Source organism: Pyrus communis, chromosome 1 (assembly GCF_963583255.1).
Source record: "Pyrus communis chromosome 1, drPyrComm1.1, whole genome shotgun sequence".
Lineage (NCBI taxonomy): Eukaryota > Viridiplantae > Streptophyta > Magnoliopsida > Rosales > Rosaceae > Pyrus > Pyrus communis.
This window is the reverse complement of record NC_084803.1, coordinates 25,272,666-25,294,234: the sequence shown is the minus strand read 5'-3', so window position 1 is coordinate 25,294,234 and position 21,569 is coordinate 25,272,666. Positions and strand designations below refer to the sequence as shown.

General features: G+C 37.8%; 2 protein-coding genes and 1 pseudogene across 2 annotated transcripts; 1 reads left to right on the top strand and 2 right to left on the bottom strand.

Annotated features, from left to right (window-relative positions):
- Positions 1-267: 267 nt before the first annotated feature.
- Positions 268-1,662, bottom strand: LOC137725172 (putative ETHYLENE INSENSITIVE 3-like 4 protein; annotated as a pseudogene).
- A 9,131-nt stretch (positions 1,663-10,793) lies between these two features.
- On the top strand, positions 10,794-14,880 carry LOC137711845 (protein ALTERED PHOSPHATE STARVATION RESPONSE 1-like). Its single transcript, XM_068451009.1, has 5 exons — positions 10,794-12,470; positions 12,591-12,668; positions 13,134-13,348; positions 13,746-13,969; positions 14,114-14,880. Exons 1-5 carry the CDS (start codon positions 11,456-11,458, stop codon positions 14,766-14,768), a joined length of 2,187 nt encoding a protein of 728 aa, XP_068307110.1. The 5' UTR covers positions 10,794-11,455; the 3' UTR covers positions 14,769-14,880.
- A 765-nt stretch (positions 14,881-15,645) lies between these two features.
- On the bottom strand, positions 15,646-21,264 carry LOC137717170 (acyl-coenzyme A oxidase 2, peroxisomal-like). Its single transcript, XM_068456475.1, has 7 exons — positions 20,763-21,264; positions 19,230-19,345; positions 17,168-18,048; positions 16,805-16,984; positions 16,549-16,715; positions 16,343-16,466; positions 15,646-16,148 (listed from the first exon to the last, which is right to left on the bottom strand). The coding sequence occupies exons 1-7, from the start codon at positions 21,209-21,211 to the stop codon at positions 15,993-15,995; spliced, it is 2,073 nt and encodes a 690-aa protein (XP_068312576.1). The 5' UTR covers positions 21,212-21,264; the 3' UTR covers positions 15,646-15,992.
- Between the last annotated feature and the right edge of the window lie 305 nt (positions 21,265-21,569).

Genomic DNA, 21,569 nt, shown 5'->3' with positions numbered 1-21,569 from the left:
AGAAAATTTTGGATTTTTGATACAATCATCTTGAAAGGTATACAAACATCCTCCAATTGAAATTACTCCAAAATTCATCCGTTTGATCACTTTTTGCTCCAGAAGAAATCAAATGTCCTACATTAAGAATATAAATCAAGATATCAAAATTCTACCAAAATAACAAATAAATTAATACTAAGAATAGGGTAAAATATATAGTAAAATATTGACTCATCACTAGCTACTTCCTGATCGTGATAAATAGTTCCAATAGCACTGCTTTCACTAATTACTCATATCCCAAATCCAAATACAAGTTGAATCGTGGTCGTTATGTAACATCTCTTCAGAAGAAAGATTCGAATCCATGTTTCCCCTTCCGATCTCAAATGCTCCATCCATAGCTAGATCATCATCATCATAAATACCACTTCCCCAATAGGTTGCTGATCCATAGCCTCCCACTTTAGTACCAGACACCTCCCCACCAACTTGCTCATTGATTACAAGTGCACCATTGTTGTGATCAATCCGATTGACCTTGTCTAGCTCCATATCGATCCAATCCACTACACTGACAACACCACTATCATTTGAGGGACAATCATCTAATAAAGCACATGATGTTCCCTTAGCCAACAAATCAGAAACATTATTTTGCTCATAAACACACAGTGTTTGATCTTGATCTTGATCATGGTCTGCCCCTGATTTCTTATCCAAAAACCCTAATCCCAAATCAGTACTCATCAACTTCCTCTTTTCATTGCTAGCAGTAGCAGGCCACTTCATATTCTTAACCTTTTTATTTGAGTGATCAGAGATTTTGAGGCATTTCTCAGTAATTTGTATAAATGATTCTTCTTGGTTAACCACTTTGGACAAAATAGCAGTCATCTTATCTTGCAAACACTTGCTTTGCCTCACAAGCTTTCTCACTTTATCTGAATTAGGGGCCATGTGTTTGATCACAGCAGCCAAGGCACTCACTTTCCATGCCTTTTTAAGATCGTGGGGCTTCCGATAAGGAGGAGCGCCATGCTCTACAGAAATCCCTTGGTCCCTCCACCACATCTCCTCCCCCGTGGGCCACCAAGGAGGAGCCAAACCCTTCTCCAGAGGGAACCTCCACTGTGGCGGCATGCAGAGCTACATCAGAGCAGAAAGAAGAGACGCCAAAGTAGTGTCTTGCAGTTCATGAAGCAAATGAGCATAAGAGCCATGATCCAACTCACCTTGTTCAAAAATCAGAGCTGGCAGATGCTCGGATATTGCAATGGGGGCGTTTTGGTCAAATCTCACTTTGTCTTTCTACCACTTTCTTAAGCTATCAGAGGAGCCCGTCATTGGCTTTCCCTTCTCAGGCACAATCCCATACACAAAGCCCTTTGCTTTGCATACCTCCATGATTTTCACCATGTATTTCAGTATCGAATCTTGGGATCTTGCCATTTTCTTTCGACGAAACACTTCTTGCTTTGCCAACGACCCTGCAGGTTCTTCTTCATCTTCACGGTCTTCTTCGTCCTCAATGATATTTTTGAGCTTTTGTAAGCGAATACGATGCTTCCACATTCGCTTCTTGAGCTCTTCGTAGCTGATGTGATCTTCAGCTGCTTCCTCATCTTCTACAACTATCCCAACCCTTACAGTATCAACTTCTCCATGGAACTCTACCATAGTTGAAATATTCGCGTCTCTATTGATATGAAGACTCTGTAACTAAGTTAAGTCCATATAAAAACAACCAAGTCCAATGGCGGTGAGAAACGAACTTGCCAAATTTAGAAACAACAATGTGAAAGCTTGAGAACAAGATTGGCTTTAACGAGGTTGAGGGAAAATTTTGGAGGAGTCTGAAAATTTCAAGGAATTACGTGAGTTTCTGAAGTAACAAGCTAATGGAGGGGTGGTGCCGTACGCGGTGGATCTGTGTGTAGGTACAGTCAATTTGTGTGTGTGTGTGTGTGTGTGTGTGTGTGTATATATATATATTTTTTTTTTTCAAATATAAGTTTACATGCATGTGGGACGCATGGTGTATCCATGGTTACCAAATTTGATTGACGAGCTAAGATACTTATCCATTCCAAGATATATATATATATATATATATATATATATATATATATATATATATATAAGTTGTCACTCCAACTTGAATGAATTAAATAATCTTCTACATTTTTCATTCGAGTTGTAGAGTTGTTTTTAGGCCAATTTCAGATTCTGTGGATGTGGAACAGTACGTAGGGCAAGTTTTGATGAAATAATTAAATTTAAGGCCTACGATGACATTGTGATTTGTGACGACGAAAGCAAGCTGCATCATCATGTTCAATCTTCAATTTCAAAGATTGAGACCATACATGCGTAAGAAATCGCTATGTACGCTAAGAAACGAAAATTATGATGTGTTTGCTGTTTGCTTTGGAGACAGGAATATATATATACACACTTCGTCAACCGTCCTTGATATTGTTCATATCCTGTAACTTCTTCACATTTTACACACTAATCGAATTTCAAACATGATATTCACCGGTAGGAAAAACAGCTTATGAGACGATACTTTGCGCGACGACAAAAATTTTGTCGCTTGAAGTGTGTTTGTGCAACGAAATTAGGAATTTGTCATGCGAATGTTGAAAACTTTACGCAATGAAGGATTTTGTCACGCAAGGTATCTTTGCTCAACGAACCAAACCCTTCGTCGCGCAAAGTCCTTCAAGTAAACGCAGGTGAGAAGTTTTTTGGCGCCAAATCATCACGCAACAAAGAATTTCCCATGTAAAGATTTTCATCATGCAAAGGGAATCTGAAATGGTCGGTGCACATTGAAGTCATCATATTTACTGTGTACTTACGAAGGGTTCATCGCACAAGGTTTTGGGACCAAGGTGCGCGACCAAATGTTTGTTGTATGTATAAATAGCACAAGTGGCGAAGCCAAGAATTGACAGAGGAAGAGGTGAAAATTAAATGAGTAAAAGCAGTGGCAAAGCCATAAATTGTCTGACAATAAAAAAAACAAATCGTCAGAGACAGTAGTGCAAATATGAACCCTAAAAAACTTGAGTTGTTTCTTTAAACAAATTCAATATTCAACAGAGACAGTAGTAATCCTGTGAAAACAAACCTGTCTTTTGCTCATCTTGTGGACATCATCCTCCTGCCACTCTCGGTACACATCGAGAAGAATTCCAATAGCAATTCCGGATGCACAATACTTATATTGTCAAAACTAATAAATACAAGCAACAATCTTGCAATAAAATATAAACTATGATAATTGAAAATTAAATAGTAACAATGATAAAGAAACGAGACTCTTCTCTTTTAGTCATGGATCATCACCTCGTTGGGCATGTTGTGTATTTGAATCTCGTCCACACGTTGAACTTCGCTATTCTCCATGAGTGAAGGGTTTGTGAAACCCTCTCGAAGATGGAGTTGGATTTGGACCCAGATAAGTGGTCTGGCGCAGCACAAACCGATCCCTCTTTGCCCAATACTTGATTAATCCTTTTAGTAACCCTTCACACAATTCCACACACACGTTCAGCTAAATCGACTACACTACAAAATTCCATTAAAAAAAATTACAAAAAAATAAAATTATAAACTAGGGTTGTACTGGAAGAAAAAAACAAAGCCCAACAAGAAAAACACAAAAACACAAAAACAACTCAAAATTTATGTTCGAATTGGTGGACCTGCGTTACTTACATTTTGGGAAGAAGAAGATGATTCGGGTCGTTGGCGCTCGATTTTGATTGGTGTTGCCGTTTGAGTGGGGGTTTTTTTTTCAGTGTTGTGGACCCGGGACTGTTCCGTTCGAATAACCACATATGTAGGACTTCTGTTGGGCCTATTGGGTTGGGTTAGTTTGTTTTCTGTGGAATGTAAAATCATTTCAATTCGTTAACTTTTACATCACTTCCAATGGGACCAGTGGGGCAGAACAGCCGCTCCTGGACTTATTTCTGATGAGGGGAGGGTCGGCCGCCCCTCCTTGCTCCACTGTAACTTTGCCCTTTTACCAACACTACAGTGTAGACTCTAGTGGTACTTTTTTTCTTTTTCTTTAACATGTGAGGGGAGGTCTTAATTTGGATTTACTTGTGTGACAAGTTCAATAGCCCAGTACTATCACTAGTTCATTGTGTGGCTATTTGGGGCTTGAAATGTTAGATTTAGGCCGAGAAGAAATAAATCAAAATGGAGGGACGCACTCTTGGCCCAATGGTGATCCTTTAGGTTAAGTGACTTTATCAGCACATGAATGGACAATTTGATCAAGTCCTAATGGAATTGGGATTACTAAGGGATCAAACTTAGCAATGGCTTGGTTGAGTCTTGAATGAAGTGAAATTGTTAAGGTCATGATACGTTTTTTTATAAGATTCAAATCATTCCAAGAATCCAAACTTATGGTTGGTCAAATGGGGAGCGAATTAAGTGCATAAATGAACTAGGTTCATAATCCTAGTTCAGGCCAAAGAGATCGAGACTAGAAAGAGATTTAGTCCAATACTAGTCAATTGATGAAATAACATCAAGGATATCCAAGTAGTTGCCGAGAAGGCATAGCCATAACATGACTCTACTTCAGCAAGTTTGGCCATCACAAAATTCACCCTTATAAATAGAAGTAGTTCTGCAATGTACAGAGGACCTTCAACTTAACACATAGCTCAACGCTTTATGCGAAACCTTTGCTCTACATGAAACCTTATCATACCCTGAAAAAATACCAACGACCATAGCCCCATATCAACATACATTCAGTTTGGATAAATAGCATTGTGTTGGTAACTAGTGACATCAGTTTGGATTAACATCATTGGAGGTGTAGAACTAGTTGATTGAGAAGTATCTTTAGTTTGGATTAACAGCACTACTTCAAGTTTGGCTAGTCACTCGCGAAGGGTATTTGATTTTTTTCACCAAACAAGGTCACTTTATCAACTATCTAGCAAAGTGAGGTGTTCTATGATTGGTTACTGACATGTGCACTTCAAAGTTTGACATTCATATACCGAACAACATTCACAGTGAATACATTCATTTTCTTTGAGTATTTTTCTCCCTACAACCTGATAACAATTCAATGCACATATATTTTCACAAATATAGTAGAAGTTGCCAAACCTGGTGCAGAAGATCCTGAACATAGTAGTGAATTGCATAATCTTGTCTTCATTTTCTAAAATACTAGGCTGAAAGTGTTCCTTCCTCGGTCACATTCGCTTGGTGGAGAAGTCAGCATCACATTTCGTCACCACACCACCACACTTATCTTGTTTGCCCAACCGAGCTCGGTAACAAGTTAGAACATCCACATAAATCAAACAACGTAGTTAGCTCAGTAGTTACTCGACGTGCGCTATACGTAGGCTTTATAATTTCTAGGATCATCATTTTGACACGCCAGTGGGATCAAGTGCTAAAAAATGACGAAGTCCATGACCATTGAAACCCGCTTTATCAAGAAGAAAACAACAACGAGGAAAACATCGATAAATCAGACATATACAAACCTGGAAATGTGCCATATAGCGTAGAACTAGCACATGATCTTCCTGCTTCCGTCACGGCAGATTTGCGGCATACCAAAAGGTGAAAATAAATCTTAGCGACCAGAAATTAACTGCGACGGCTGTCGCAATGACTACTAAGCATACCAATTTTAGACTTCCAGAAAGAATGGTCAAGGAAGACAACGACGAGGACAATGAGGCCTCGAATGTACTTCCTAAAACCTTTATTCGGCCCAGGCTTGCCAAACACACCAGACATCTTGAACTTACATTGGAGCGTGAGCTTGGTCTACTTAGTCTCAAACAAGATACAGCAAATCAATACCACGAGGGGTTAAAGCAGACTCATAAGGAAACAAATCGCTTATTGGTAGTATTATTCACTGAGATTCGACAGACCAGATTGGATGCCACTGGAAAGAAACATGCACCGAGTGAGGGTCTTGGAAAGAAACATGCACTGGAAAGAAAAATACCCTGGCGCTGGCAAGAAAAATATTCACTAAGAACATGCACTGGCAATAAAACTACCCTTAATTTTTTACAAATCCTTTTAACTCATTGTTTATTAAATTAAGGAGTTTTTGTCATTTTAGTCCTTATTTAACAAAATTTTCACGGAATGATCAAAATAATTGATGATGAACAAATTCAAGAACCACTTCTATTAATTTCAAATCTCAAGAACCAATGTTATTAGTTATGCCATTTGAATGACCATTTTAACTAAAAAGCCATCAATATATCATTTACTCGTGCATAATATTCTTTTCAGTGTTATCACATTCCAGAAATCATTGTCAATCTTGGGCCAATTATGGCACATCTATTATCTCTCTGTAAGAAAAATCGCATATGAAAGCAATAGAAAGCGAAGACAGATAGCAATAAAAGCTTTTAATAATACAGGCGCCAAGTATAGAGTAACGTCAAAAGGTTACCATGAAAAGATTGTAAAGGAAAATTAAAAGCACTTGCAAAATGTACCAATTGTTATTTTCTATTTTCTTAAACATGGAAAGAATGCTTTGGCATCTACATTGTAGTGTTTGCTAAACAAACAAGAACATTTTTGCTAAACTTTGCTTCTTTTTCTTTTTTCTTTTTGCCTTTATCTTTGTTCAAAGACTAAAGCGCCATGAGTGAGGACCGCATGAAGGGCCTCTTTGTACTATTCACCTCAAAATGGACTCATCTGTAAATAGATGGATATTTTAGCCAACAAAAAGAAGAGTAATTTACACCAGCAACTTTAGCAAATAGATAAACGGTTCTTAATACGTTTATCGAATCCATCCATTTGATTTTATATAATTTAATCACTAAACAATCTTATACTTTGTTGATTTTTTTATTATTTTTTATATAGAGATAATCTTTACAAAGTGTTTATAATATGAATAATTTCAATCATAAGCATAAAGTTCCGTAAATTGATCACGATTAAAGCAGAACTCCTCCAAAACCATAAAAGAGTCAAGTTAATTCCAGTTTACATGGCATAGGTCACTGTTAATTCAGGTTAATACAATATTATGTGGAAAAAAACTTACATATGTTGTTATATTATTAACACGAAACATCATGATGACGGTGTACTACGTACCATATAAATCTTTCTCCAAAATTGTCAAACAACCCTACCTTATCTTTAAGGGTTAAATAAAAATAACCCCATTATCACCCTTGATCTGTTTTTGGCTTCTGGAATGAACACTGCCGATACACATTTTCATGCAAATTATGTCCACTTTGCATCTTTGGGCATGCTAAAGTACCACTACAGCTATCATGCCCTTTTAAAAAGACAATTCACTATAAACAGATTACTATTCAATATTCATAAAGAATAATAAATAGATTTACTACACATAAAAATAAATAAATAGATTAGTATTCAATATCATACCCTTTTGAAATATTAATATTTAATTACTTTATAGATTTTGTATATGCTGGAATATTTCATAAATTCATCCATGAATATCCATGGCATGCCTAGTCAGAACACAAAAAAGAGATAAAGAAGAAAAAGAATATTCCACTGAGTGACCTTGCATGTTCTCCTGCGAGCTCTTCACATTCCTCCCTCCTCCAACTCCATAGAGTTTTAAAGCAGTTCCAGCTTGGTGGAGGCCTCCTAGGGTTATCCACCCAGTGAACAGTAATTGCTCCTAATAAACAGTAATCGTCTTTTACATCTTTATCTCTACACTGAATAGCCCTAGCAATTAGCAATAAAAGAATACAAAATAATTTTATTTGTAATTTTGGATAAAATTTTTAATCGTTTTCGTTACGTCACGTGTCATTATTTGAAAAAACAATAGCAATAAAATATTAGTATTTTTTTATTTATAAAATAATACAAAATAATTTTATTTGTAATTTCGGATAAGATTTTTAATCGTTCTTGTTGCGCCACGTATCATTATCCAAAAAGACAATTATTGGTGATGGATTTCCGATAAGATTTTTAATCGTTCTCGTTGCGCCACGTGTCATTATCCGAAAAGTAGGTAATGTAAATTTGGGTATAGTACAAACAAATAAAAAATATATTGTTACCTGATCCGATAAATTTTCCCCACTGCGAATATTACCACTAGCTGGTGCCAAGGCGTCTCTCCACGTACTAAACGATTTGCTGAGTAGTCTCCAACGACTGGAAAAAGATTCTTTGGTTCTTTTCCTATCAATTTTCTCAAGATAATTGGTATGAATAAGACCCCACATTTCTCTCAACTGCATCTCGCATTACTCGAAATCAGATCATAAGTAACTTCAACCTAGCTAGTACACAACGTAACATCTTCAATAAGTGTCTAATTCGTACCTGCATCATTAGTCATTTTCTTGGAAAAATATTGGATTGAAACTTTGAGAGAAAGATAGGTATGTATAGAAAAGTAAATATATTAAGTATGAAATTGGATTGAAACTTTGAGAAAATATGAAATTGTGGTGTAAGGTAGAAAATATGAAATTGTTGGAAAAAAATTGGATTGAAAATTTGACAAGATATGAAATTGGGATGTAAGGTAAAAAATAATGAGAAGGTATTTACAGAAAAGTAAAATCAAAATTTTTTTTATTTTTCAAAATTTTTTTCCTGATTTTTAATAATTTTTTTACATTTTTAATTTTTTTTTTATTCACCTAATTAATCTATACCGTTGGATTTAAACAAATTTGAATTCCAACACTCCAGATTGTGCCACGTGGCACAATGGTAACATTTTTGATTTTTTAACTGTTTTTTTTTAATTTTTAAAGTCGAATAACGTGGATCGTTGATCTCATATCCAACGGCTGATATTAAATAAGGTTTTTTAATTTTTATTACCATTGGAAATCTAACGGGCGAGGGGAAGCCATGTGGCTCCCCAACGGTAACAAAAAAATTAGTGCATCATGGGTCCCTTTTTTGACTTTCTATCCCCTGACACGCACCCACGCACGCTTGAACGCCACGCGCCTGACAGAAAAAAAATTAAAACAAGCGTCTGACGTCAGCTAACGTCAGATTCACCTCAGGTGCTCGGCCCTACTCGGGCTCCCTCGCCTGCCAACGCTGAACTTCCTCCCTTAGGCAATCAGGCCCTGTGCTAAAGCCTGTCCATCAAGCAATTGCTCCCACTGGAGCTGCTCTTATACACACAAACTCCAATTTTGAGAAATATAAATAAATAAAAGGCTTATTCCATTTACGCCTTTTAAGTTTGAGCTAATTTTTAAAATGGTTAATGTGGTTTTAATTTTCTCATATTATACTATGAGATTTTTAGGTCGTATGAATTTAGATATGGCTTACAAATTAGTCCATACAAGGGCCTTAAGCTCAACATATCATCCATTTAATGAATTATCAAGCAATTAATTAAACTGTAGATATCAATTGATATAATTCTAATACTTTGCCATTCAATACTATTATTCATTTTCACTTACAAGTAAGAGGTCTTAGGCTCGAATCTCGTGAATGACTAATTTGATACCAAATTAGGTTGCCCATTGTATAGCTTCACCGAACTCTCTCCTCACTCTAGTGTAAAATATATTGTGTACTAAAAAAAAAACAAAATTCCAATACCTTAAAATGTAATATGATATTTGTTCAAAATTTAAAGATTGTAAAATGTGGTTAACTCATAAATAAAAGTATCCATAATTTCCTCACATATGTTTTTTCTTTTTTGAATGTAGAAAGAAAAAGAATGTTATTTTCCCGATTTTAAGGAGCAATTATGTCATCTGAACCACCATTTCCATGGAAAGGGATCCATCTCTTTCCACTAAATCCATTTAGTTTGGGATCCGGACCGTTAAATTTTGATTCAACGTTACAATTATTATGACTTTTAAAATGCTCTCTATTTGTAGCCGTTTGATCAAATTTCAACAGTCCGGATCCCGAACTAAGTAGATTTGGTGGAAAGGGATCTAGAAAAGATCTCATACTGGACTCAACTCTATTCTTTTCTAACAAGCACCAATTATATATGTTTAAAGCAATATTTGTCCGCGATGCAATGCATATTCAACCTCCCCGCCCGATATGTACAATTTACATGAAACAAATTTATTTTATTTGTGAAATTAGTCTAATAATGCATTAGCATTTGAAAAACTTTCACTTTATAATCTCTTATTAGATTGAGAAAAACACATGATAGTAAATATATATAATGTAAGTCATTCTCCTTCCGTACTCACAATACAAAAACTCTTAGTTTTTATTCTTCAATTAATTCTAATTCTACACCCAAAAGGGAAAAAAAGGATCCTTTTTCCTCACTATCCTAAACCTTAGTGTATGCTCACCATACACTTAATAATTTGTTACGTGTCATTTCATTTAATTTTGGTTAATTTTTTATTTTATTTTTTAAATTGCAAAAGTAATATTTAATGTGAAAGTTAACTAAAGTTAGATAAAAGAACACGTGATAGATGATTAGGTGCATGAGAAAAAGAGATTTTTCAGTATGACCAAAATACAGAGTGGTAGATCACGTGTTACCATACAAATGGTGCTATATGTGTGTTAAAAAATTAATAATTTAAAAATAAAAATTTTCATCACTTATATAAAAACACGTGATATATTACCTGTGTTTCAGTCATACTGAAAACTTTCTCTAAGAGAACTTAGTTACAGTAATGAGAAAAATGCTAAAAAAAAAAGAAAAAAAAAAACAGAAAAAGGTGGAAGGGTTTTTCCCATAGGTTACAAGAAATCAGACACACTCTACGAGGGCCTTTGCTCACTTGCTCACCTCTTCTACTCTGTGGCCGACTACACTGTACTGCACCAGTCACCAGATTCCCCTCTCTCTCTCTCCTCTTCTCTTCTCTCTCTCTGTTTTTCCTTTTCACATTTTCTTCACCTTTGTCCATTCGTTCAGAGGACCCTCCACCAGTAAAAGCCCTCTGAGACACGCAGTTTCTATTTTTCCTTTATTTTTTTTTTCTTAATTTCTGTGTGTATATGTGTGGAGGAGTGAGCCTTTGGCATTCATTGCATTGAAGCAGTTGGGGTTTGAAGTTTTCCGTTAATGGCTTCTCTTTGATGACCCCCAACCACTCCAACACGTTGCCGCTGCTGCAGCTGCTCTCTTCCTTCCTTTCCTTTCCTTTCCTTGTAAGAAAACAACTACTCCTCTCCTTCTCTGACACCTCTCTGCGCTTTTTACTCTCAGCGATTTTCCCCAACTGGGTTTTTCATTTACTGCAAAACCCACATTTTCTTTTGGGTTTTGGGGTTTAAAGGGAGGGTTTTTCTCCGTTTATTCACAGATTTTATTGAAAAGTTGAGCTCTTTGTGCTTCCGGTGTAATGGGTTCTCTTTCCTTTTAAAAGGTCTTGTTTGGTTGCTGAGAAAATGAGCGTTCTTTCGTGAACTGGGTCCCCATATTTTCCGTCAAAAAATGGGTGCTACCAACTCTAAAATCGAGAAGGACGAAGCTCTGCGGCTGTGCAGAGAGCGTAAGAGATTCATCAAGCAAGCAATCGATTCGAGGTATGCTTTAGCAGCTTCTCATGTATCTTACACCAACTCTCTTAGAAACATTGGCATTGCCCTCCGCCATTACGCCGAGGCTGAGGTGTTGATAGAGTCGTCCCTCTCCACCTCAGACAAGACCCCTTCGCACTCCTCCTACCCCTCTCCCTCGCCTTCGCCTTTGGCCGATGCTTCGGACTCGCCTATGCGCAATGAGAGGCTGGTTTTGCCTCCTGCGGTGAGGTTGAGCTATATGAGGTCAGGAGGTGGTGCAGCTGCGACTGTAAGGTTCAATCCGGTTAGCAGTAGTTATGTGGATGAGGATATTTCATTGCCGCCGCCTCCTCCTCCTCTGCCGGATGAAGATTCGTCTTGGGATTATTTTGATCCTGTTGATGAGAGTGAGAGCTTTAGGTTTGTGGGAAATAGTGGAGTGGATGTGAATTTTGATGATATCAAAGGGTGGAGACAGGGGAGGAGTGAAGAAGCTAGTCATGGTGTGGAGGAGAGGGGTAGATGGGCAAAGGTTGGAATAGATGGAGGTAATGAACATTATGAAGTTTCTGGTAATTCAGTGAATCGAAACGATAGTAGTGTAGATGGTAACGCGAATTCGCTAAACTCGGGAGTTGATGGGTCTCTGCAAACAGGCAATGGTGAAGGGAGACAGTCAGTTGAGGGACGTAATGCCAATGGCGGAGCTAGAAGTTTGACGGGCAAAGTTGGAGTTGAACAGTCTGGACCTTCTGGTTCAAAGAGGGAGAAGGACTTTTGTGCAGAAAGAGAGGACCCTTCAGAGTTTATTACTCACAGAGCTAAAGATTTTCTTTCGAGCATAAAGGATATCGAGAACCGCTTTTTTAGAGCTGCAGAATCAGGAGGAGAGGTCTCCAGGATGCTTGAGTCAAACAAAATAAGGGTTGGGTATTCGGAGGCGAAAGGTAAACTTTTTTATGTTGGTTGAAGAATGTTTCATGTCTATTGATAATTTTAGTTGTCTGATTTTTTTTCTTCTTGTTTTTGCTTGATAAACTCTATGACTATTGAGTATTGTATTGTAGGCACATCATCTGCTTCGGCTTTTTTCGTGGCTTTCCAGCTCGTTTTCTGCCCGCGAAAGACTGTACTTGTTTCTCATGGTAAGTTGTTGCAATTGGTAAATCGCAACCTAATTACCAGTCCAGTAAGTAATTTAGGTTTTGGACATGGATACATCTTTAACAATTGCAAGAATTTCCTTATTCCTATACCGACTTATGTAACTTTGTAGGCTGAGGTCTTTTCCCTTGACTTGTCACTTTTTGGTTTTGCTGAATCCTAGTAATCCTTTGATCAGTCGAACGTCTTTTATGTTAAGGCTAGAAGTTGTATCTCTGGCACAATGATCAGATAAACACAGTTCATCCATTTAATTTTATATGTATTCTGCGTGAAAGCATTCAAATTTGTTCTGTGGCATTTATTGTGGAATCAGCTGGCTCACTTTAGTTACACGCATCATTTGCATCACAAATGAAGCCGCACTCAACTGAGTACCACTCTTTCCCAGAATGATTAGAATCTCCCTTTCTGACCATAAGATCTGTGATCGTAATGTTTTGTAGATGCTGCTCAACATGGAACAAAAATTATTACTTGGAAGCGCTCAACATCTTCGAGGTCATCCTCATCAAGGAATCCTCTTGCCACAGCATCAAAAGATGATGCCGACGACAGTGGCAGTGATTTTATTGAAGAGTTTTGCATGATTGCCGGAAGTCATTCCTCCACTCTGGAGAGACTATATGCCTGGGAAAGAAAACTCTATGACGAAGTAAAGGTACTTTTGTTGAAGCCCTGCAGTATTTTTATTGTATAGATACATATTTTATTGTATCTATTGATTTCTATAATCTATTGTCGCATTCTTTTAGACGAACTTCCTTGTGATCTGCTTACCCTGATTCAAGCATCAGATAATCTTCTTATGTGCCTTTAAATGCTCATGAATTTGATCTATAACCTCGTAGTTATAAAACCATGAATATAAACTGCAAGCTTCTAGTCATGGGGATATGGAGTAGGGAAACATCAATTTGTAATTGTATTTTGTGAACCGTATTTCTTTGTAACATTAAATACAGGAGAAAAGATAGTGATAAAGTTTGTGTATTATGCTTTTTGTTTTATAGCGTTTTTGTTTAATCATCTCGTCATTTTTATTTTGGTTCTTGTAGGCAAGTGAATCTATCAGGAAGGTGTATGACCGGAAGTGTGATCAACTTAGGAATCAATTTGCAAAGGATTGTAGCAGTCAAGTTATTGATAAAACCCGGGCGATAGTGAAGGATCTACATTCACGAATAAGAGTGGCAATACATGCTGTTGATTCAATATCAAAGCGGATTGAGAAAATGAGAGATGAAGAATTGTATCCACAACTCTTGGAACTTACTCAGGGGTAAGTAGGATCACGTTGTTCTCGTAACTGAGACATTGAAAAAAAACTCCATTAACCACAAGATTATCTTCCGACTCTTGAAATTCATATTATTTGTTTCAAAGCATCACTAACCTTGGATTGACGAACGGTGTTTTTGTGTAGATTGACAGGAATGTGGAAGGCCATGCTTGAATGCCATCATGCGCAATATATAACCATCTCACTGGCGTATCATTCAAAGAGCTCAACACCTTCCCAAGGAGATTCCCGTAGGCAGATAATGGCTCAACTTTTGGATGAGATTGAATGCTTCGGCCTAAGCTTTGCAAATTGGATCAACAGCCATACGTCATATGTGGAAGCTCTCAATGGTTGGCTGCAAAACTGCATCATGCAACCACGGGAGCGTACCAAAAGCAGAAGGCCATTTTCCCCTCGTCGAGCTGTAGCCCCACCTATATTTGTTCTCTTTCGAGATTGGGCAGCTGGGATCAGAGCACTGCCTTCTAACGAACTTACTGATGCAATCAGAACTTTCTTATCAGATCTGCGTCATTTGATGGAAAAACAAGCAGTCACACAGAAAAACCAGGGGACAGCTGAATCAGCTGATGCAAACAACGGAGAAGCAGAGAACAAAGCAGAAAACAGTGAAGAATCATCTCCAAACTTGAGTTGCATGCATGCAAGCTTGGCAAGGGTTCTCGATAGACTCACTAAATTTTCGGAGGCATCGCTGAAGATGTATGAAGATATCAGATACAAAAGTGAAGCAGCTCGAATTGCATATCTCAACGGCAGGCCTGTTAGATACTGAGTTTATGTAATTATAAACATATAATCATCTCTTGAATTTGTGACCGGATACGGGTTTGTAAAGTTGAATTGTTGCAAATAGCTTTGGGGAGGAAAAAGTACCAAGTTTTTGGGTAGTGCGGTCAATTTTATAACTGAATTAGCACGAGTTTTCAGCCAATGTTTAGTATGTTTTTCTCGGCGATTGGCTTTATTAGTATACCATCTAGTCTCTGATGATACTTCCATTTTTTTGGAGTCCCATTCTCTTGATCACTAGGTGACTTAAAGAATCTCGATTCATGGTCGCCCAACCTTGAACATTAAAGTACATTCACTCATACTTTACCCTTGGTCTCAAATTCAAGAGAACATGAATTTCTCGGTCACTAGGTGATCAAGAGAACATTTTATCGTTTTTGACCTCTTTATGGGGTATCAAGAACCACAGCCAAATCCAAAAGAACCCGAAAAAGGAAAAACTGTTGAGTGACTAAGGATGAGTGACCATGCATCTCTTGCTAAAGTTACGGGAAATTGGGCTTACTAGCCATTTTACAAATACACCAACCAAAATTAGTCATGCTCTCAAAACGCAATCCCTATTAGCCCTCTTTGATGAACATACTCTCTAGTTTAAAATCTCTTACTAAAAAATAGTGTCCATAATGTATTAATATTGTGTCAATAATGTGTCAAATAATCTATCAGTATTGTGTTGACAATGTATTAATACTATGTCGTGTCGATAATATACTAGCTTGAGAATATTTTCGCCAAAAAAGACTAGCAGAGAATGGATTTTGAGAGCAGAACTGGTTTTAATTTTTGATTGGTGGGTTTGCAAAAGGGCTACTTCGCAAGTTAATGAATTCACGATTTACAGGGCATATTTCAGCACACAAACACGGCATAATATTTGTATCAAGAACGAATTGCCTTTTGAATAAGACATGCTGTTTAATAATTTTACAAAACTACTATAACATCATATACCCGCATTGTGAGAGCTATCATCCACCTTTTTCCCTACCAACTCCCACCCTTCGATTTTTGTACAACAACAAAAAAACCTTATCCCACTAAGAAGGGTCAACTATATGAATCAACGCCATTGCGCTCGGTTTTGTGCCTAAATATGATTTTTTTAAAGAAGCAAATAATATTTTCGAAACTTACAGTAAGAAAAACATGAACTCCCTTTCCTGCTTTCTTTTTTCTTAAAAGGGAACAAAATCGGTGGGAATTAAAATCCGACATAGTGTGTGTAGTGTGAGTAGGCATCTGACTGCATTGCAATCGGGGCTCTTGTAACATAATCTGGAATGTCAAATGTGTCTACAAGTTCCCTTGCTATATTTCTCACCTGAAAACTCAGGTACTCCATCAGTTTGTGAATTGCCTGCGCAAACAGAAACGAGAATTCAGTCGAATTTGAATTTTTACGGCATTTCCTCAAAGCCATGCAGGATGGATTCAATGTTACTACTATCGTATTCAGGCTTAAATACGTTTTCCATAATCCTGCGTCAAAGTGATAGCATAAACCGTAGAATTACAGGAAATATTTCTTCTTTTCATGCTTCATAGGAATACCTTAGCTTTGTTTGGTGCGACATAATCAACATTACGATAGGTTCCTATGTCTTTCCAAATGCGCTCCAAGGCATAAAGATCACAGACGAGTTTCAGAGCAGCTCGAGAACTTGGATCCGGACACCTGGCAAATAAATACCCCATTTTAGAAACTCAAAATCATAATGGAAAGAAACGAATGAAAGTAACAGAGATCTAAGAATTACTTCTGGACAGCTTCAACAAACTTGGCAAGGATGACAGACTCAATGTGGGACTCTGCAAGAGTCAAAAGGTGATTTAAGCATCGATTCCATGCACCAAAACCGCCAAGAGTTTTGGAATGCTTGCGCAGTCTTACAGCGACACTTTGAAGTAACCGAGAAGTTCGGTACTGCCAGAGGAAAATTATGTGACAAGAGTTTCAGTTTTGTTATATACACTAAGACAGGATTTTGATCATAAAACCAAGTAAAAACTCACTCTGAAAGCATCCAACTGGAACTTAGGATCTCGCAAATGGTCTTCACTTTCCCATCGAGCAGTCACTGGATTTGGCTGAGACAGATACGAGTTCATGGACTCTCTGAGGTAGCTCCATGTGACTGTGAGTGTCCCGCCTTGAAATTTCTCCTTATACTGCTTCAACAGATCACCAGCAACCTGCGTCACCAGTGAAAACTAGTGTGTAATTGCTTATGGCAAATGTATTTCATCTCTTGTTCTAACACTTCATGCTCAAATGGTTTGGGCACCCATAATGTTCTATCCTATGAAAAATTCCAGATCATAAAATAAAATAGAAAATTCCAAGCGAGGGCGTAGAGAATGTGATTTGTTCAGAACCTGTTGTAGGAGCACTGTATTGTCCCCTTCAAACGTCTGAAAAATGTCATGGTCATTCCTCAAGCTACCAAAGCGGTTGACAGAAGCATACCCATGGCCTCCACAAGCTTCCCTGCAGATACTCAATGACTTTGCTGTATATGCCGTCACATAAGCCTTGAGCCCTGCTGAAAGGGAATGGATGTCACCAACCAATTGTTCATCATGAGACCTTTTCATCTCTGAATATTTCTCCACCAAATGCGACGTGGCAAAATGGAATGCATAAGTTGAAGCCAGCATTGGCATTAACTTGTGTTGTTGGGACTGATAATCAAGAATACTGACTTCAGGTTGCTTGGAAGGACCAAACTGCTGTCGCAGTAGAGAGTATCGGATTGCAATTGTGGCAGCGACCTTGAGGACACTAACTGAAGAATATGCAAGACCAACCCTCCCCCCTACAAGTTCCCCTAGAGTGGCAGCAAATCTTTTATTTATAGATGGTAAGCTACTTGTGTATTTCCCATCCCGGGAGACATCTCCGAATCGATTAAGAAGATTATCACGAGGGATTCTCACTGACCGGAATCTTAATGCTCCATTGTCTACCCCATTCAGACCCACCTTGTGGCCACAATCCTTTATCTCAATCCCAGGAAGAGTTTGGTGGGTCTTCAAATCCCTTATTGGCACAATGAAGGCATGGACACCCATATCAGTAATACCTTTTGTGTCATGAGTCGGCAACATCAGCTTAGCAAAAACAGTAGCAAACTTTCCATGAACGGCAGCATTGCCAATCCACCATTTGATTGCCCCATCATTGGGTGTGTCGATTATAAATTCATCTGTGATTGGATCAAAAGTTGCCACTGTTTGTAGACCTTGAACATTTGAGCCTTAGGCACAGAAAACGGAATAATTAAAACAGTTAAGATATGAATTCTAGATTTAGTAATACACAACAGTACCTGAGAAATAAAAAGCATAAAATGAAAAACAACAAAGAAAATCTGAATCAAAAGATGATAGAGAATCACAATGAACCAGTCTCTTCTTAAAAAAAGTTAAAGGGTGGTGGTATCCACCAATGTTATAAAATGCGATGGCAAAGCCAAGGCGTTTGATGGATAGCCCCACCTAGTCAAATGCCTTGAGGCGTAAGGCACCTCCTCACGGGACCTAAAATTATTAATATATACATATATTAATATTTTATATATATATATATATATATATATATATATATATATATATAATCTAATCAACAATAGAGTCAAAATCAAACATTATAGAGGAAAAAACAACAATCAATAAAAAAATTTCTTCACTGCAGGTGAGAAACCTTAACCTTAAATGAAAAAAGCCCCAGCTAATGCCTCGACCACAACTAGGCAAGTTTAAGCTTACTCCTGCTGGGCAGAGGCATTTTCTTCACTGCACCGCCTAGGCACGCCTCAAGGCTCGTTTTTACAACTCTGCACACCCCTTTTTACCTTTCACACACACCTCTCAATTTTCGGCCATCGGATTGAATGAATTGAAGAGGATCAAAGGGAAAAAATTTACAGGGGGTGCGTGGGAGGTAAAAAAAGGTTGTGTGGGTAGCACCAGTGCACCACCCAAATTAAAATGGATAACTATCACCAATAAATCAAAGATTCAAAAGTGGATGGGCGTTCGTTGTTATAAATATTTCAGCACCCTGTCTATATCGACTCTGACACTCCAAACAAAGTAACTAACAAGTTACCAAGATAAATCTTGGAAAACTATCTTCATAATCATGCCTAATAAAAGTTTTCTCATTGGATGGTTTATTGAACATGATTCGACCTTCTCATGATAATACTATTAATTAACAATTACAATCTGTGGTTTCACGAAAATAAAATTTGTAAAAAGTACTTGCTTTTAAATGTCTATATATATGTGTGTGAGGCACACCAACCATTCCACAAAATCACACAATGAATGTATGGATAAACTTATAATGTCCCAGCATTAAGCATCGCTGTAATATCAGCTTAGGCAAAAGCAAGGAAACAAGTAAAAGAATGGGAGTAGCAGAACAGCTCACCATGATGCAGTTCGGTCATAGCAAAACAACCTGGATACTCCAGATTGTCGATACCATCAAAATACATATCCTTGTGCTTTTTAGTTCCTAAGTTAAGTACAGAACCTCCCCAAAGGCTGCACAATTAATAAAAAAATCAGTGCATGACAAGATACATGATGTAAAGCTAGTGCAATTAGGCATCATGCTACGTTTCAGGCACACAAGCACTGGAGAAAAGAGGCCCCATAACAAGTCTTTGTCAATTTAAGAGCCATGTAATTACATCATTTGAATCCAAAGCACCAAATATCAGCAATAAAGCATGTGATATTTGAACAATGACGAACTCTGCAGGCCTTCCACTTTAATGGAACTTTCTGCCTTTCAAAATCCATTGCAGTTCTCGTATTCAAAGCCAAAATTATAATAGAATTTCTACCCTTCAATTTTTCTGTAACCTTCCCCATCTCAGAACGTTAAAATTGCACAACAGAACATGGATTGTATAACAAGTTTCTCATCACATGAAAATTATATTAATTGCCCCTTGTTCATGATCTTTCTGTATGGTTTCAAATTGTTCATAAAATTTTATTTTTCTGTTATATTCCCAATCTTGACGCAGTCCACCTTAAGCCCATTCCATTAACTTATATTTTAAACGCCCTCCCTCAGAAAGGGCATCCAACATGTGAACTATATGTAATAAATAGGGAAAGACAGAGCAATAGGAAAATTTGAGCACCAGACTTCCTCTCCCTAGCATGAAAATTTTTGTTGAGTAATCACAGCCCCAAATTATAAGAATTTTTAGTGTGGTCCAATACTCTCGTTTTAGTCCAACAGTTTTGTTCATAGACATGGCATAGCACTTCAAAATAACATGCTAACTCATCCAACTCCAATTTATTGGTCGAAATCCTTGTCAACCTCTTCCTCCTTTTGTTGGAATCAACAATTTAAAGGGATTTCACATTTGATGACAAGCCATTAACTAAACACAACACCTAACAAAGGGCAACGAATGGGGTTACCGATCATACAAATTCGGTGCCCTTTATACTAAAATTTTCATGATGTAACTGCATTCGTCAGTGGTGCGTATACAATTGTAAGAGTACACCGAAACATGAACATCTACACAGCAACAATTCTGTATCTATTTACGTCATCTATTTACATCTCTAATGCTCATATCTTTCTACCGCAGTGTGAATGCGTCTGTATGCACATATTTGAGGCCCGTCTTACGGAGCAGTAACAAATTAATTAGTGCAGTACCAATCAAATCATAAGCAATTACAATTTACAACACATATACACCATATATAATGATATAACCTACAAAGAATCAAAGCCATTCGATTCAAGGGTTAAATGATTTCGTGAAATCAAACAATCAAACAACACAAAACCACCGTCAAAACCACCCTCAATTCCCCAAAATTCCCACCCAAACCTAATACACAAAGCGATCAGCAGCCAAAAAATGCCACAAAAATCAATGAAAAAAAAGATGAGAGTAGTACTGTAGTAGTGGTAATCAATCACCTGTACTGCACCCCCATCTTAATCCCGAGAGACATGTCGACGCTGCCAACGGCCTCCAAAATAGCGAAGTACTTAGCCGGTTCATCAACGATGTACCTGAAAGGCCTGACCCCGGCCTCTCTCACCAACCCAACGAGCTGCTTCATACAAAGCTCCCGGTGGTCGTCCTTCAAAATCTCCACCGGCGTCTGAAGCTCCGGCCTCTTGTTGAAGTAATCCAACACTCTGTCCTGGATTTCCCGGTGTTTTCCTCTCATGTAGTTTGAGAGGCTGCTCGTGTCCACCGTCAGCTTCGCCGCCTTGGCGCACTCCACCAGCCCAAGCTGCTGAGCGGTGTCGTTTTGGAGATGTCGGTGATTAGGTGTCAGGTGTAAAGACAGCCGTTGGATGCGGCGGCTGACGGCCTGGGATTCATCCCCCGCCGTTGGATCTGGTTGTGGACTCTGCATCTTTTTTTTTCTTTTTTTCTTTATTGATATCGGAGTCGGAGAAATTAGGAGGAGGTTGGCTAGTTCGTTTACTAATACGGCAATAGGTGATGACGTGGAGAAAGGTTACTTGTACGGGAAGTTGGCAGTTGGCATTGGCCCGCATTTCAAAAAAAAAAAAAAAAAAATATATATATATATATATATATATATATATCACAAGCCATTAGAAAGGTTACTTGTACGGGAAGGAAGTGATTCTCATTTTTTACAACTTCTTAACCATTAGATTTAATTTTAATGAAATTTTGTGGTTGAGATTAAATCACAAGCCACAAAATCTCAACCACATGATTTCATAAAAACCAAATCTAACGGT